General features: G+C 39.2%; 1 protein-coding gene across 1 annotated transcript; it reads left to right on the forward strand.

The window, feature by feature from the left end:
• The first annotated feature begins 3,475 nt into the window (after positions 1-3,475).
• LOC104548182 (histone-lysine N-methyltransferase SUV420H1-like) lies at positions 3,476-15,320 on the forward strand. Its single transcript, XM_010194130.1, has 4 exons — positions 3,476-3,635; positions 4,722-4,869; positions 13,841-14,006; positions 15,207-15,320. Exons 1-4 carry the CDS (start codon positions 3,476-3,478, stop codon positions 15,318-15,320), a joined length of 588 nt encoding a protein of 195 aa, XP_010192432.1.
• The last annotated feature ends 532 nt before the right edge of the window (positions 15,321-15,852 follow it).

Below are 15,852 nucleotides of genomic sequence, written 5' to 3' on the forward strand. Positions count from 1 at the left end.
AGCAAGTTTTGTCCCTAATACTTGGTATGATTTGAGTATTCTGTGGCCACATTCCTTCTTACTTTTACTATCGTACTTTACTTGTCATTACTGTGTTTATTAGGCAGAAGTGTCCTAGCACAGATAGTACTTGCCCTGCCCAAACTGGACTTATCTTTCATAAGCTTCCTTCTTTGTGCAGAGTATGCCTTTTTCCAGTTGAAAGTAGCTACCATACCTGTTGGATGCCGAAAACACTACCATATTGAATGTTTTTCCTCCAGATTGTTGCACACTAGTATTCGTCTACAATTGGTAGACTTCATCTGCCTGTACTGCTCTTGAACTGTAGCACACCACAGAGTTCAGTCCTGTTTACAGAGAGATGAAGACTGAATTGAGTGGGAGTCTTCAATGTAGTTTCTTTTTTAATGTTCTTTATTACCACTCTTAGAAAGCTGGTAACGGGGTTTAATTAGAGAATATAGAGCTGTAAAATGAATTGATTGAGAAGCAGAAAGAGGGAAGTTTAAGGGTGAGTTTGTCATTAAGTGTTTACATGACAGCACAGAATCACCGAATGGTAGGGCTTGGAAGGGGCCTCTGAAAATCATCTGGTCCGATGCCCCTGCCAGAGCAGGATCACCCAGACCAGGTCACACAGGAACACGTCCAGACAGGTTTTGAATGTCTGCAGAGAAGGAGACTCCACAACCTCTCTGGGCAGCCTGGGCCATGCTCTGGCACCCTCACAGTGAAAGTTTTTCCTTATGTTTAGATTGAACTTCCTGTGTTCCCATTTGCGACCATTGCTCCTTGTCCCATCACTGGGCACAACCAAGAAGAGTCTGGTCCCATCCTCCTGACACCCTCCCTTCAGATATTTATAAACATTAATAACATCCCCCCCTCAGTCTCCTCCAGGCTGAACAGACCCAGCTCTCTCAGCCTTTCCTCATATGGGAAATGCTCCAGTCCCCTCATCATCTTAGTGGCTCTGCACTGGTCTTCTTCCAGTCGTTCCTTGTCCTTCTTGAACTGGGGAGCCCAGAACTGGACACAATATTCACCAGGGCAGAGTAGAGGGGGAGGAGAACCTCCCTTGACCTACTGGCCACACTCTTCTTAATGCCTCCCAGGATGACATTGACCTTCTTGGCTGTGAGGGCACAGTGCTGGCTCATGGTCATCCTGCTGTCCACCAGCACCCCCAGGTCCTTTCCCCTGAGCCGCTCTCCTGTACTGATACGTGGGGTGGTTCTTCCCCAGATGCAGTGCTCTGCACTTGTCCTTGCTCAGTTTCTCCTTGCCCACCTCTCCAGCCTGTCCAGGTCTCGCTGAATGGCAGCACAGCCTTCTGTTGCAGTGCAGATCTTCACGGATTAGCTGCCTTCTGAAAGAAGTTCAGGTGGGATACTTAACAAGAAAGTTTTGAGGTTTTGTTTTATTGTTTTTATTTCCTTTTTTGAAAGGTATGTTATCAGGCAAGCTCTATGAAGAAAAAAAAAAATAAAGCCTAGTTGGCTTGCAGGTTTGGCTGCAAGATTTCCAAGGTTTGTTTTTTTGGAGGTACTATGTGAGAAGTCTGGTTTTACATACAGCTGAATGCAATGAATAGGGTTTTCCCTAGCAAATTTTAAGTCTGGTTTATTTTCCAAAGGCTGTATCTGGTATCTTCCTAAAGAGGTTTTACCATCTATGTATGCAGTATGCAGAGTGACTTCTGCATTCTGGTAGTCAAACTTCTTGTTGTTCCAGCTCTTTTAAGGAGCTATGTTAAAGCTTGCTGCTTCAGTGAAATAGACATTTAAACTTTTTTTTTTACTCTTGAGATCATAGCAAATTACTTCTGTCACTGACAGCAAGAAGATTTGGTGCCCACTGAAATGATCTCAGTCCTTTTTCTGTATTTTGGGGCAGTAGTTCAGCCAGCTTTTCCTCAGTATTGTTACACTTTGTAGATAATCTTACCATCCTGTGACAGTTTGTAGAAGTTTCTAAAACCTGTAGATTTCTGGATGATAGTTCTAGTGATATTGGAGCCAATGTATGTCACTTGTCTCTACTGCTTTTCCTCTAATACCTCATTCTCCTGAATCTTTGTAAGTCAGTCAGTTACTAATCACCTGGCTGTAAGTGTTTCTGTAGGTTTAGTAGCTGGGTCATGTATGTGTCAAACAGACAGCCAGTATTTTGCTACTCTTAACTAATTAGAAACAATTTCTACAAAAGATAGTTTCAGAACATGTTAGTTTGTTGTGAATTTCTTCCGCCAGATTGAAATGTCTGTTGCATGATGCCTGTTGTGTCCTGTGAGCAGAGCATTACCTCGCTTCTTTGAATAACAGTGAAAAAAGACACAATTTATTTCTTTACGGAGAAGTAGCAGGGAGGAGGATTAATTAAAACCAAGTAAATGAATTACTAATGCATAAATGCAGTTGTGAAATAATGGTGTAAGTCAGTGTCAGATTTTTTCCCTGCAAGTTATACAGTGAGACACAACTGTCTACAAAAGCATCAGTGGCTTTCTTAAAGTTATTTATGCAAAAGATATTGAGGCTGCAGACAAGAACTGCCATGTGCTTTCATGGACGTTTTTGTACTTTAAAACTTCATCTGTAGTTGTGACCCCATGTATTAATGGACATGGAGCCAGGTGTGTTGTGACTCGTTTGTTGTTACACGGAACAGTAAAAGTAGAAGCCTGGGTCCTCTACATCATCACTGAGGTTTTTTTGAACGCTTAATTTAACATCTTTCTCACACCCCCGTTCCAGAAATGTTGTCAGTTTTCTGATTGGGGTTTTTTGTTTTTTTAACTGTGTTCATCTTTAGTTCTTGGAGGATGTTTGTGTAATGTCATTTTTTGCTGTAAAGTTCCAAACAGGTTACTGATTTTATTTATTAGGACATATAATCTTAATTGGGGATGTATTTGGAAATTCTCTGGTTTTGGAGTCACGTAGCTGTGCGCGTATTTATCCGTGTGTGTATGTGTGTATGTGTATATATGTGTGTGTGTATATATATATGTGTATGTATATATATGTTTGTATAAATACATAGATATGTATGTGTGAATAGTCCAGCTTTTAAAATTAAGTTGTCTTTAGCAATTTATCAGCTTTAGAATTTCATCTTTGCTTCCACGTGTGGTTGTAGGTTGTAGGACAGTAGTTCAGTTGTGGATATCTGTATATGCATCAGTTCCCTGTACTTGAACTGCTAATGAACTGCTTTTCTTCCTGATGCAAATGCAGATCACCATCTTCTGCACCACCCCCACCCACCCCCCTGCTCTTTTTTGTTGTTGTTTTGACTTCTTTTGTTTGTTTGTTTGTTTTTGTTAAAATCTGCATCTTGGAAAGTTTCCTGGTAAGTTCTAATCATGTTTGTTTTGCTTCCATTAGGAATTGGAACTGAAATTATTCATCCACTTCTCCGAGCCTTTTGAAAAGTGACTAAATGCAACTGAGTCAGATTGTCTGTGGGAATGAAGTGGCTGGGAGAATCCAAGAACATGGTGGTGAATGGCAGGAGAAGTGGAAGCAAGTTGTCTAATGACCATGCGCAGAATCAGACCAAATTGCAGCATGCAGGAAAGGAGAATCCAAAGACAGGCAAAAATGGAGTGGAGAGAAGATCCAGCAGATGTATGTACATGTTTATGTGGCTTAGTGCTCTATATGCTTCATCTATCAATTTGCAGGTCAGGCTTCTGTCATCTTAATTCATGAAGGGTCTGCATTCAGCATGCAGTTATCATGTAGTTAACGGACACAAACTGGAACACAAGAGGTTCCACTTAAATTTGAGAAGAAACTTCTTCTCAGTGAGGGTGACAGAGCTCTGGCCCAAGCTGCCCAGAGAGGTTGTGGAGTCTCCTTCTCTGCAGACATTCAAAACCCGCCTGGACACCTTCCTGTGTAACCTCATCTGGGTGTTCCTGCTCCGCCAGGGGGATTGGACTGGATGAGCTTTTGAGGTCCCTTCCAATCCCTAACGGTCTGGGATTCTGTGATCATCAGAAGTATTAATTACGCCTGTATTTGTGGGATGTGTACTCACTGCAGGAATATAGATCTCTTCAGATCAGTTAAAAGTTAAGTGAGAGTATCTGGATGTAGATTAATTTTGAACTGGTTTAAGTATAAGATACGTGATTGGCACTAAGTGAGAACAAGTGTGATTGGACATAGATAACATTTTTAAGTACTAGTCCAATTTTTAGTGAATTCACGTGTAGTCATTAACCCTATTTTGAGTAAAGCCGCAGTATGTCAATAGTCATTACAAAACAGTTTTAAGGAACGGGGATTTTTATTTTCTGTATTGATCTGGGATGAAGGACCAAATACAAATTCAGAACAAGTCCTCTGTTCAGATTTTGGGAAAATCAAGTTTGAAATTTTAATGGCTTCATCATGTTTATAGGTCAAACTTAGAGGCAGACATAACTGAGCTGTGTATTTGGAAAGATGCTTGTAGCTGGGGAGGGAAAGGGAGGAGGAAACCAAAATTAGTTAAAGACACTCATAAAATATATTCTGAAGTACTTGTATCTATTGGCTGTTACATAAATGAACAAAAGCAGGAGTGAAAAATTATCTTCAGATGTTTTACCATCTTTAATTGTTCTGTATTTTTTTGTCTCCAACCTGTGGCTGGCTGTCCGTGAGCATAGCTGGGCTGTATAACATTCCTTAAATGATATCTAATTTCTGCTCTCTTATTTGCAGGTAGCGGTGCTTCAGGATTTGAGGGTCAAAGTCGTTATGTGCCTTCCTCTGGAATGTCCGCCAAGGAACTGTGTGAAAATGATGACCTAGCAACTAGTTTGGTTCTTGATCCCTATTTAGGTTTTCAGACACACAAAATGAATACTAGGTAACTTGTCTTAATTTTTCTAGAAAATAATTGATCTTCTTAGTTGATGTACTGAGAGCAAAACTGCGGAATTTCTTGCATGTTTATGAAAGTCTGAAAAAATGACAATTTGTTAATAGCTTCCACCTTTAAAATGGTGTTCTGTGTGAGACTGGAACTTGGAGCTCTGTAGCAGTGCACATTTGTAATGCTATCAGAGGGCTTTTCTGTTATCCCTCGTGTGTTTTATGCTGTAGCAGAGATTGTTAATGGACACAGTTTCCTAGCTTAAACAGTTAAGTAATTATAAGTTTTAAACCATTAGCCATTTGAAATATTTCAAAGACAGAAGTTAGTCTTTGGGGACTTTTCTGCTCATTTCATGTGTCTGGGTGCTTATTTTTTTAAAAAATAATCTTGCAACATCAGAAGGAAGGTACAGTTGCTGAGCACTTCAGTGTTGATGCCACTTGACTTCAAGTGCTTCCAGAGCTATGCTGAAGGATGCTACTCAGACGTATCTGTATGCATAAGATAAATTTATCTGCACACTGGGAACTTGCTTACCAAAATTGCACATGCTTCTTCACTGTTATGCCCCTTTCCGAATACTTCTGATCTAAATTCAGTATGGTCTTAGGGTTTAGTCGTTGTGTGCTTCTTCCTGATTTACAGATGTACCACTGCTTATGAGTGTATTCTATAGATCTTTCTCAAGCTTTCACTTACATACAAGGTCTTCATTGCTAGCTTAATGGATAGCCTGTATATAAGTTACTAGTTTCTAAGAACAGGAATTGTGTGCTTATTATTGTACAATAATAAGAGCTGGGGTTTCCAGGCAGCGCATCATGGGAAACAGGCTGTTCAACCCTTCAAACTGTTGCTGTGGCTATTTTTAAAGAACAGTTTGCCTGTGCAGCATGGTCACATAACCAGAGTATCAGTTAAGTACAAGTGACATATTCTTTGTTTAATGATTGGAGAAGCTACTTTCATAAATGCTGTTTTCTGCTGATATGCTTTCAACAACTAAAAAACTTTTTTAGTTAGTAATTTGAATCAAAAGACTACACAAAGGCTATCATCATGTATTTCTTCCTTTCTCAGACTTGGAGAACAGTTACAGGCAGTCTTCAAGGACAATAGTTAATAATCTTGGAGCACTATGGGAAACCCTTAGGTGAGGCTTACACCTTCTATGAGAAACACATCTTCTTGCCTCTTTCATAATGTCCTATTGAGAGAGTTTCTGTTGTTGCAATGAGTTAAAGTAAAGGCATCAGCATAGTTCTTGTTTATCTTCTGGGTACAGTGATGACATCCACTTGTTATTGTAGCTGTGTCACTTAGATCATCTTTGTTCCATCTAGTAAGCTGTAGTCTTTCTAGACCTCCTGAGACTTACTATTGCTGTATGGCTTTAAGGGAAGGCAAGGGGAAAGCAAATATGAAGCCTACAATATTTTCAAAATACCAGATGCCAGTACCCAAATACTAGGTAGAAATTAAGATTTACATCTTATGTTTGGGCATCTTCTGCTTCAGCTGATGAAGTTTCATTAGTTACATAGTCTCTGTGTTGAGGTATGCTCAAAATAAAACAGCCATTTATAATGGCAAGCAAATATTTCCAGTTCCCATGGTCTGATTTGTTTGAAGATGTAAGCGGAAGTGACTGTGCCAGCATTTGATTTTGTCGTTGGTTTGTGGTTTTGCAACTGGCAGCCCAGTGTAAGTTGATGAGCACTGACTAAAGTTGTACTTTACCTTGCTTCTGGAAGCCAAGTCTGTATTTTTGTATGTACAAGTGTACTTTGTGTACTTTCATTCATTCTTTTAGTTGAAGAGTTAGTAAAGACCTCATGTTTTGCCCAGAGTGTATTGATTAGAGGTAAAAAACTGTGTCATTCTAGTAAAATACTTAGATTAATGTTGGAACATCTTTGTTTTCCATCCTTTATACTGAATTAGCAATCTTATGGTAGAGTGGTAACCTGAATTGTTACCTTTTTTTTTTTTTTTCTTTCTGGAGGCCATAAAAATAAGTCGTGCAGTTCTGTAGTGCCCTCTGTCTGTAAGCTGTCAAGTCAGTAACGTCTGAGACAGCTGAAGACTTGTTCTCAAAAGATTACAATTGGTTCCTCTGATGAGTTTGTCCGGTGTCCCTCTGAAATATCATCTTGTCACCAGGGGTTTGATGGACAGTATAAAAGGTAGCACTGGAAGTTTCTTCAGTGGCTTTACCCAAAAGTAACTTCTTTCATCCTCGTGGATTTTCAAGAGAAAGCAGGTTGTTTTCAGAGTTTCTGACCCTCTTCACAGGCCCTGTGATCGTTCTTTCATCAAATTGGTAGCTCTTATCTTGACAAAAACAGCAGGTTAGCAGTTAATAATTTAGAAAAAAAGGTGTTGGGAAATGTATCTTGTCAAGTATAGCTGTTCTAAGAAGTTTTGTTGCTTCTTGTACAAATCTTGTATCAGACCTTTTTTTGTGACAAGGGCTATTCTGGTTGTAAGATTTACTTAGTGTTGCATGCCTGTCCTTTCTGTAAAAACAAAACTGATTTTGCAAGCTATTACTTCGTGTGTCGAAAGTTGTTTAACGCTAGAGATTAAAACTGACACTTGTAAAAAGCCAAGTGAATTCCTGCTTATCTTACCATTACCTGTCTTACTACTGCTTATCTTCAGATGCTCTTCTCTAGACTGAACACTACAAGTGTGTCAGTATTTAAATCTTAGGCCAGACTCCTGATCATACTGCTGCTGTTACCAGTCACTGTTGTTTCCTGGTTCCCAAAAGCACCAGCTTTTTATTCCCATGCTTGGGAATACCAACAGTAATTCCAGTGTCTTTGTAAGTTTGAAAGTGATTCAGGAAGTCAGGTGCATTGTAGTCTGTTTTAGGAGAGCGTGGGGGTGTTTCCTAACTCCATGTCGCTGTTTTCGGTGAAGTTACAAACTGGTGTGTGATGCGGGTGGTTTTGTACTATAATGTGAGACTAAAGGACCAAGCTCTAAGAATTTTCATGTTTTCCATAGCAAACGTGAAGTGTTTGAGTATGATATACAGGAAGCTGCTTTCTCTCAACATGGCACCAAGAGCGATTGCTGGCCTTGGTGTAAACTGTCAGTCATTCCTGAACTTGATAGGGTACGCAACTTCTTCGTCTCTTAGAGTTACAGAAAGGTTGTGGAGTCTCCTTCTCTGGAGACATTCAGAACCCACCTGGATGTGTTTCTGTGTGATCTTCTCTAGGTGATCTTGCTCTTGCAGGGGGGTTGGACTGGATGATCTTCAGAGGTCCCTTCTAATCCCTACCATTCTGCGATTCCATTACTGTTGAGCAATAAAGGCAAAAAAGAAAAAGCATTTCCGTATCACTTGCATCCATGGGTCCGTGCTGAATCTCTTCTGAGCTCCTTAGCTCAGTTCAATATAAAACTTAAAGGCCACAGTATCTGTCTTGAATGGAGTTTGGAGGTAGAACAAGTTGTGTACCTTCTGCTAAATGAGGTTACATGGCTGTGTACTTCGACTGCAGTGTTGTGGCGCTATGGATATACTGGATTGGAGGTACACAGTTCTTGGTGTGCTGGCACTGTTTCAAAAATCAAACTTTTACATTCTGCAGACCTCAGTGTTTGTGTGCTTTCCGAAATTATTTTGTTTGACTTTTATGTAAAATACGCTCTCTCCATTTTTTTTTTATATTTGCTGTAACTTGTCCTTGAGCTTGCTCCACGTTGTCGTCCTTCACTCAGTGATTACACTGGAACTGTTTTGCTGCTGCTGAATGTTTTGGGTCAAAAAAAAAAAAAAGAAAAAAGGCAACCAAACACCCCACCCCCAAACTCCCTTAAAAACCCAGACATACCCCCTGCCCCAGCCCAGCACCTACCACTTTACTCCTGCATAGTCTTTCTAGTTGCACCTTTAAGTTCAATAAAAAGATGGAGGGACTTGCACCCAGTAGTCATGGTAACTGCTAAATTACTGTACTGTGTGGAGTGTCGGAATAGGAATGAGGGAATGTTGGTTGGGTCGTTGGTTTGGTGCTTTTTGTGCGTGTATTCCCCGCATTAATTTAAAAAAAACCCAACAACGCATTTGTTTGTTAACCATATTAAGGAGAACAAGATCATGTGGCTGTTAGAATTTTCTGTACTTCTGGTCTAGGCTGTATTGGAGTTCTGACTGCCCTGGTGCATGTACAGTTCAAGAAATTTAAGTAATGTGGATTACTTTCTTCATTAAAAACGCCATTCTGAATTTTGGCCTGTAAAGAATGTGTGAGGGTTTTTGTTGGTTTTGTTTTTGTTGCTCCATTAAACAACACTGGAGATAAGAATCAACTTGTTGTGTCTTTACTATAACTAGCTTTTAGTTAAGATACTCATACTACAGGGTTGGGTGGGAAGGAAGCCAAAATGTATGTTAACTAAATAAATAGTTTCCACTTATTGCAAGTAGATGATTTTCAACTCTTGCCCTCCTGTCTTGAATGATTAACAGCCTTGCAGTTTTAGCTCTTGTGCTGGATCCCTGGTATTAGATGAACAGTAACTTGCTGTCTTTCCATAGCCACTTAAATAAAAATATCATCCAGACAAAGTGCCTGTTGTTAAGAGGTTAATGAGATGCTGTGTTTTGATAAATTCGCTTTTCTTGATGAAGTTAAGACGTAGGTTTGTCATGCACTGGTATGCTAAGTGGAGTTCCATTCTAGATCTCTTGCAGGATCAGTTTATTCCTTTTGTTCACACTCACTGCTCTCAGTGACTGAGACTGAGCAAGGTACTGTGCTTCTGAACTTACCAGAAACTCTCCTTTAACTTCCTTTATAGGCAAGCATCTCACTGACCTTTGGCCTTTATACCTTGGACTTTCAAGATTCTTTAAGTATTCCCGAGGTAAGAGAAACTCGAGAGAGAGAGAGAGAGAGCTTTGCTTGCCCAAGCCATTTTCCTACGTCTTCCTTATTGAGACCACCTCAGTTTTCCCTTTAGAGATCATCTTCAAGCTGATTTTGAAATTACAGTAGCCATAGCTTTTTCAGATCTTGTTCACTAGGGAAAAATAAAAAACGCCTAGGCAAGTGTTGACAAGTTTCTGTTCTGCAGCTTGTCGGGAAGAAGGGCTGTTGTTATTTCTTTAAAGATACTGCGAGAGCTGAATTTTTCATTCTTAGCTCACTTTTTACAGCAGACTGTTTTACAGCAGACTCCATGGTCTGTGAGACCTGACCCCTGAAGCTGTTGTAGGGTGGCTTGTTGGAGCCTGGGCCTGTGAGCAGATTCAAACACCAGAGTATTGCTCAGTTTCCATGATGGAATCTAGTCAAGGTACTGTTCATAGGAGCAAACCAGAAGCCTGGATAACCTCTTCTGATTTTAATTGACTCTCTGATTAGAGGCTAGGTTGGCTGGTTTGTTTTATTGGTTTTCTTGTGCTCTTTCTATCTCTATTTCTCTTCTTTGAACTAGGCTCCTGTTGTTCTGACACTTAAAAGCCAGTTTCTTTGCCTCAGTTTATATATATGCATTTAGCTGTGGGGTCTTTCCAGGCTCTCTTCATGGTGGTGCTCAAAAACAGTCATGTAGACTCTTCTAGCAGTTGCACAGATTTTTTTAAGATTTTTTTTTTTTAATGTGTATAAATGAGGAAGTCCTGTAACGCCAAAATTACAGTATTTAGGGTTGGTTCTCAGAACTGATTGGCTTTTTGGTAGGTAGTGCTGGGGAAGACTAATGGATAAACTGCTAATTCACGATACTCTTGGGAGAAGTGAAGTGTGTATCAGTAGACCCTCAAATTCTTACAGAACACTCGACTTCTAGGCTTTCTTGGCATTATTGGCTTTGTCAGTGTCTCAAATCAGAAGGTACCTTTTAAAGTATATATGAAGATACACCTGTAAAAGTACTGAAACTTTCATGAGGAATCTGGGTTGTGTTGTGGCTTAGCTCATAAACTTTATATGCTCTCAGTACAGTTTACCTGTGCTGTTGAGCTGTGAACAACTCACTAACTTGGGCTCAGGGTGCAAAGTGTCATTCTGTTTTGTTTTGGGAACCCTTGAAGTGAAATGCTGTACGTCATGGTGTTGGTTTCAAGCATCTTTCCATGAATGGAAAACTATGGATACTTCTTGCTTGTTTGGATTCCTGTTTATCATTTCTCATTATCTCTGTCGTGTCACCATGTAAAGAATATCAGTACAGCGTTTTGATAGAGGTGCTGTAGAAGGGCCTTGGTATTAATTTTTGAATCCTGGGGTGCTGAGAGTTGTGTTCTTTTGAAAAATCCAGTTCCTGTTTCAAATGCCTGGCATGCAGTGTTAATATTCATCTGACCTTTTAATATTCTGGCGCTTTTGCAATCTCTTCACCCCCTTCCTGTTTCCAGCCTTCTCTTTGGCCTTTTCAAGACTTGGGCATGAACTTACTCTTCTGCTTCTCAGGAATTGATACTGCATGGCTTTCTGCTAGATATTGAAAGGAATTCCACCAGCAGTAGAACATGTAGAAACACCTGCTGATTGTGATCCGTGGAGGAACGCAGGTGACTTTTAAAGGGTTGGCGTCAGGTTCTGAGCTACCTAAGGTGGTCTTGTAGACATCGAGTCAGCCTGTGAGAATGGTATGCTGTGAAAGAGCTGCAATATGAGTGTCACGTCAGGGCTATAAGATGTGCTTCTAATTGCTAATGTAGGATGTTGATTCTTTTTCTGTAGGTCTTCAGAGACTATTTAAACTTAGCATATGCGCTGCTTTTTTTTTCTTTTTTTTCTTTTTTTAACTTTTTTAACTGGTGGTTGAGTTGGGACACTGCTTTTTTTAGCCAGCCCAGACCAAGCTTCCTCTTGATGATTAACAAGTATGATTATGTCTATCAGCACATACATTGTCTCAGGTGCTAATGCCATTTTGAGTGTGTTAGGTTTTCCACCTATCTTTGCTCTTGCAGGTCACTTAGCTTAGGAAAAAAAAGGTGCATTTCAACAGGTAACATAAAATGTAACGGAAGGGGCAGTCATTCGTTTAGCCCAGCAAGAACAGACAGAGCTGAAGACCAATCTTAGCAGTAAAAATCCTGTGGCTTTTCCTTCTGTAACATTTGCAGATAAAGGTGCAAAATTGACCTGCCATGTTTGTACATATTGGTGTGTACTTCTCATGATGTAAGTATAGTTGGGCCCTTGTTGGGAAAACTTTTCCTGATTGGAACTGAAAATCAGAGCAATTTCTATTCTGAAACTGGTCAGGTTCAGTTCAGGCTGTATCATTAAATTCCTTCTAATGAAGGAAGTGAAATCCTCAACATTATTAGTTATTTCTGATTAAACTTCTAGTGTTTTACAAGGCGAAATAAAATCAGGACATGCAACACAAGGTATGTTGTTTCCTTCATAAATGTTGCATACAAGAAGCAAACCTGATTTGGTAATCTGAAAAAAAGAATGCTGAATGTTACAAGTAACTAAGACCAGGGTCAGCCAAGCAGTATGGGAATTTAAAAACCAGGATATTGGTGAAGGAATTGATGAGGTTTCCTTCCACCAACTTCAAGAATTTATTTCCCCTTGTTTACTTTTGTCATCAAATACCCAATGAAGTCTGTAAGTAAGGGGAGTTAAGACCAGCTTTATAACGCACTTCAAACAAGTAATGGGCCTTAGTCTTATGGATTTAATCAAAAGCTGTTAGCTTGTTTAACACGTCGGTCGTATGCTGTGTAAGCAAAAGGTGCAAGTTACAGAAAGAGCTGCAGGAAACAGTTTCTCATGACCCTACAAAATTTTTATTGTTGTGAAGAGCCCCCTGGGATGTGTCATACGCTTACCAGTGTGCACACCCCATCTGCCCCAAACCAGAGCGTATGTGCTCAGCCAAAGGCAACTTACAGAGATCTGACATAATCTCTAGAGTTCTGCTTTCTCTTGGCGGTGGTGCAGCTCAGAAATTGAGCTCCTGCTTTTTGCAGTCTTACAGGTTTTTTCTGTAACCAGTGTTTTCCTGTAGAAGATATGAAGGATAGTTTTTTCTTAAATCTCAAGCTTTGGGAAGAAGGTAGAGTTCTCTGCCAATTTACAGAGCTTTATTTTCTTATTTTATCTGCCCATGATTTTCACCTACCTGTTTCCTCTAGCCAGTATTTTTTAGGGAAAGAAAATAAATCTTAAGATCGCACTAACTTGTGGAACTTCAGTCTTCCACAGAGGTTGAACCTATGCTGTGTGTTACTGTTGATAGATACTTCATGTGTAGTCATTAAGAGGGGTGTTTTACGTGAGTGCAGATGTTAAGGTTGAAATCTGCATAAAACCATACAGTGTTTGTCACTGTAATAAGGTTTTGGGTTGGGCGAAAGTTGATTTGAAATCACTTTTTCAAGATAGTTGCACATTTTTTTTGTTTTGATGTTTCTTACTCGGTCTTTTCAGATAGATTTGTCAGATTGTTCCTCATTTAGTGTGTTTAAAACCACACACCATCTCAACCCAGCTGCAAACGCCAGAACTGTGCATAGATCCCTTGATGCTATGATTAACTGGGAAACTTACAGCATCCAGTTTATTTACTGGATTTGTTTACTGTCATTAAAAATGCATGTGCAAAGTTATTAAGAAAGAAAGGAGGGTAACTCTTTTATTATACTGGTGCTTTTTACCAATTGCTAGGCGTTGTAAACAGTGAAATACTATTCTGTGTTCGTTAATCTTATCAGAGATCTGTTTTAGAAATAAATAGTGCTTCTTGGCAGAATAGAGGGTTTTAATGTTCCAGGTAGTATGCTTGGCTGTACCTTACCTCTACCATTACCTCAGGAACTGAGGGCCCGTGATTTGAGTACATAACAGTCAATTTCTTTATGCTAGGAGTTAAAGGTTTATATGCCTAGCAAAAGAGCACTGTGCTGCAAGTAACTCTGAGGAAGAATTGAGAATGAATAACTGGACTGGAATAGCTTTATTCTTTATTTCAGATTTCGACCCATTAAAGGAAGGCAAGAAGAACTAAAAGAGGTGATTGAACGTTTCAAGAAAGATGAGCACTTAGAAAAAGCCTTCAAGTCCTTGACGTCAGGTGACTGGGCCCGGCACTATTTTCTTAACAAGAACAAAATGCAGGAAAGGTTGTTCAAGGAACATGTAGGTGTATTTGTAATTAATGTGCTTTTTCAGATTGTTGAAAGGCTAAGAAAATGTAAAAATTCCTTAGGAATGTAGTGGTAGTAAAGTAATTCACTGCTCTGTTACATGTCATTTGTTTGATTGATATTCAATAGAAATTTCCTTTGTTTTTTTAAAACCCAGCTAGCTTCCCCCACCTCCGCCTTTTTTGAGTTAACTTACCATTGCCTTTTATTTAATGGACATGTAGAAAGGAAAACACATTTGCCTCTTGTTGGGGAGACAGGAGTTTCTTGATGATGTCTTTCATTCTTTGAAAGTGTTTCCCCCTTTTTTGTTTTTTACTTACAGCTTTTGTAAATCGAACTGTGTGGTAAAGAAAGGTAAAGGGAGCAGCGTTGATACCTCAAAATACCTCAGTTGTGTTGGCTATAGGGGCTTTATGTGAGAGTGTTATTCCTCTTCCTGCACTTTCACACCCAGATCCATTTTGTGTATAGCATAAACGTTGTTGACTCTCTAAGTTGCAGTCATAGTATTTTTTTTTTTACTTAAACAAAAAAAACCCAACCAAACAACAACAACAAAAACTCCCTCAGGATTTGAGTGCTTTGTTTTCAGATACAATCAAAGGGAATTTGGCCTGCTTTAAAGGGCTTCAAATTTAATATTGGAGAAAAATGTAGACAGCCAGTTCTGCTTTCCCAGTGCTTTTTGAGCGATACAACCTCACTTTAACAAAAAAAAAAGGCAGTTGATCCAGCAATCCCTGGATCCAGATTTGTCATGGAAGTAAAACGTTTTTCAGAACTGGAAAGAATAAAATTTGATACTGTAGATTAAGTCTCTGGTTCTTAAAGAGCTGAGAAGAATTCTCGAATGTAACTACTCAGTGACTTTAAGAAGAAGTTCTCTGTTTTCATTGGTTTGGCCAATTTTGTACCATGCAAGGCATTTTTATTTTTTTTTTTTGAACTCTTTGGATTGTTGCATTATCCATATGAAGGTTGCTGTAAGTCACTTTGAAGAAACAGGCTTAACATAATGTGTATAGCTAAAACTTATAATCAGATGCATTTCAGCAAATACCATCCCATTGCAATATCCATTTTTGTGTGTATGTTTGTGCATTTCACCGACTTTTACTATTCTTATGTAATGTTCCTCGCTGCTTTTGTTTTGCTTGTAACAGAAGAGTGCTGTTTTCTTCTGTTGCAGGTATTTATTTATTTACGAATGTTTGCAACTGACAGTGGTTTTGAGATACTGCCTTGTAATCGGTATTCTTCTGAGCAAAATGGAGCCAAAATTGTTGCAACTAAAGAATGGTAAGAAATACAGTTTACTGTTACATCCTATTTCTGTCACTTATTTTGAAGGATTCTTAAAATAGTTATTAAAGATTATGATTTAGAATTAAAACTGCAACCAGTAGGTAATTTTACTTAAAAATTAAATTTGGTGTCTGTTTTTGCGGAGTACTTCAGACAGGATACATGCATCTGTAAGAGGTTCCTTCGTATATTTGTGTGTAGCCATACAGTTTTCAGTATGCAAGCTTTTTATCTTGTTTTCAACCAGATAATTATTTTCCTCTAATCATGAGTTGCTGGCCTCCTGTGAGAGACACAACCATGTCAAGATCCACATTATGCCATGTTTTTATACAACAAATGATTGTGAGGGAAAGGAGTTTTTCACCTCTGTGGAACTTGGGGGTGTTATCTGCATGTTTTGATTGTGCAAGAGAAATCTGTCCTGGAAACACCAAGTTGGAACCCCGGTGCATTTTCTCTATCTCATTTTGGCACATCTGAGTTTCATTATAATCATGTCTGTAGCAGTACCAGCAGATACTTGGGTT

Source organism: Mesitornis unicolor, unplaced genomic scaffold, assembly GCF_000695765.1.
Source record: "Mesitornis unicolor isolate BGI_N332 unplaced genomic scaffold, ASM69576v1 scaffold42681, whole genome shotgun sequence".
In the NCBI taxonomy this organism is placed as follows: Eukaryota; Metazoa; Chordata; class Aves; order Mesitornithiformes; family Mesitornithidae; genus Mesitornis; species Mesitornis unicolor.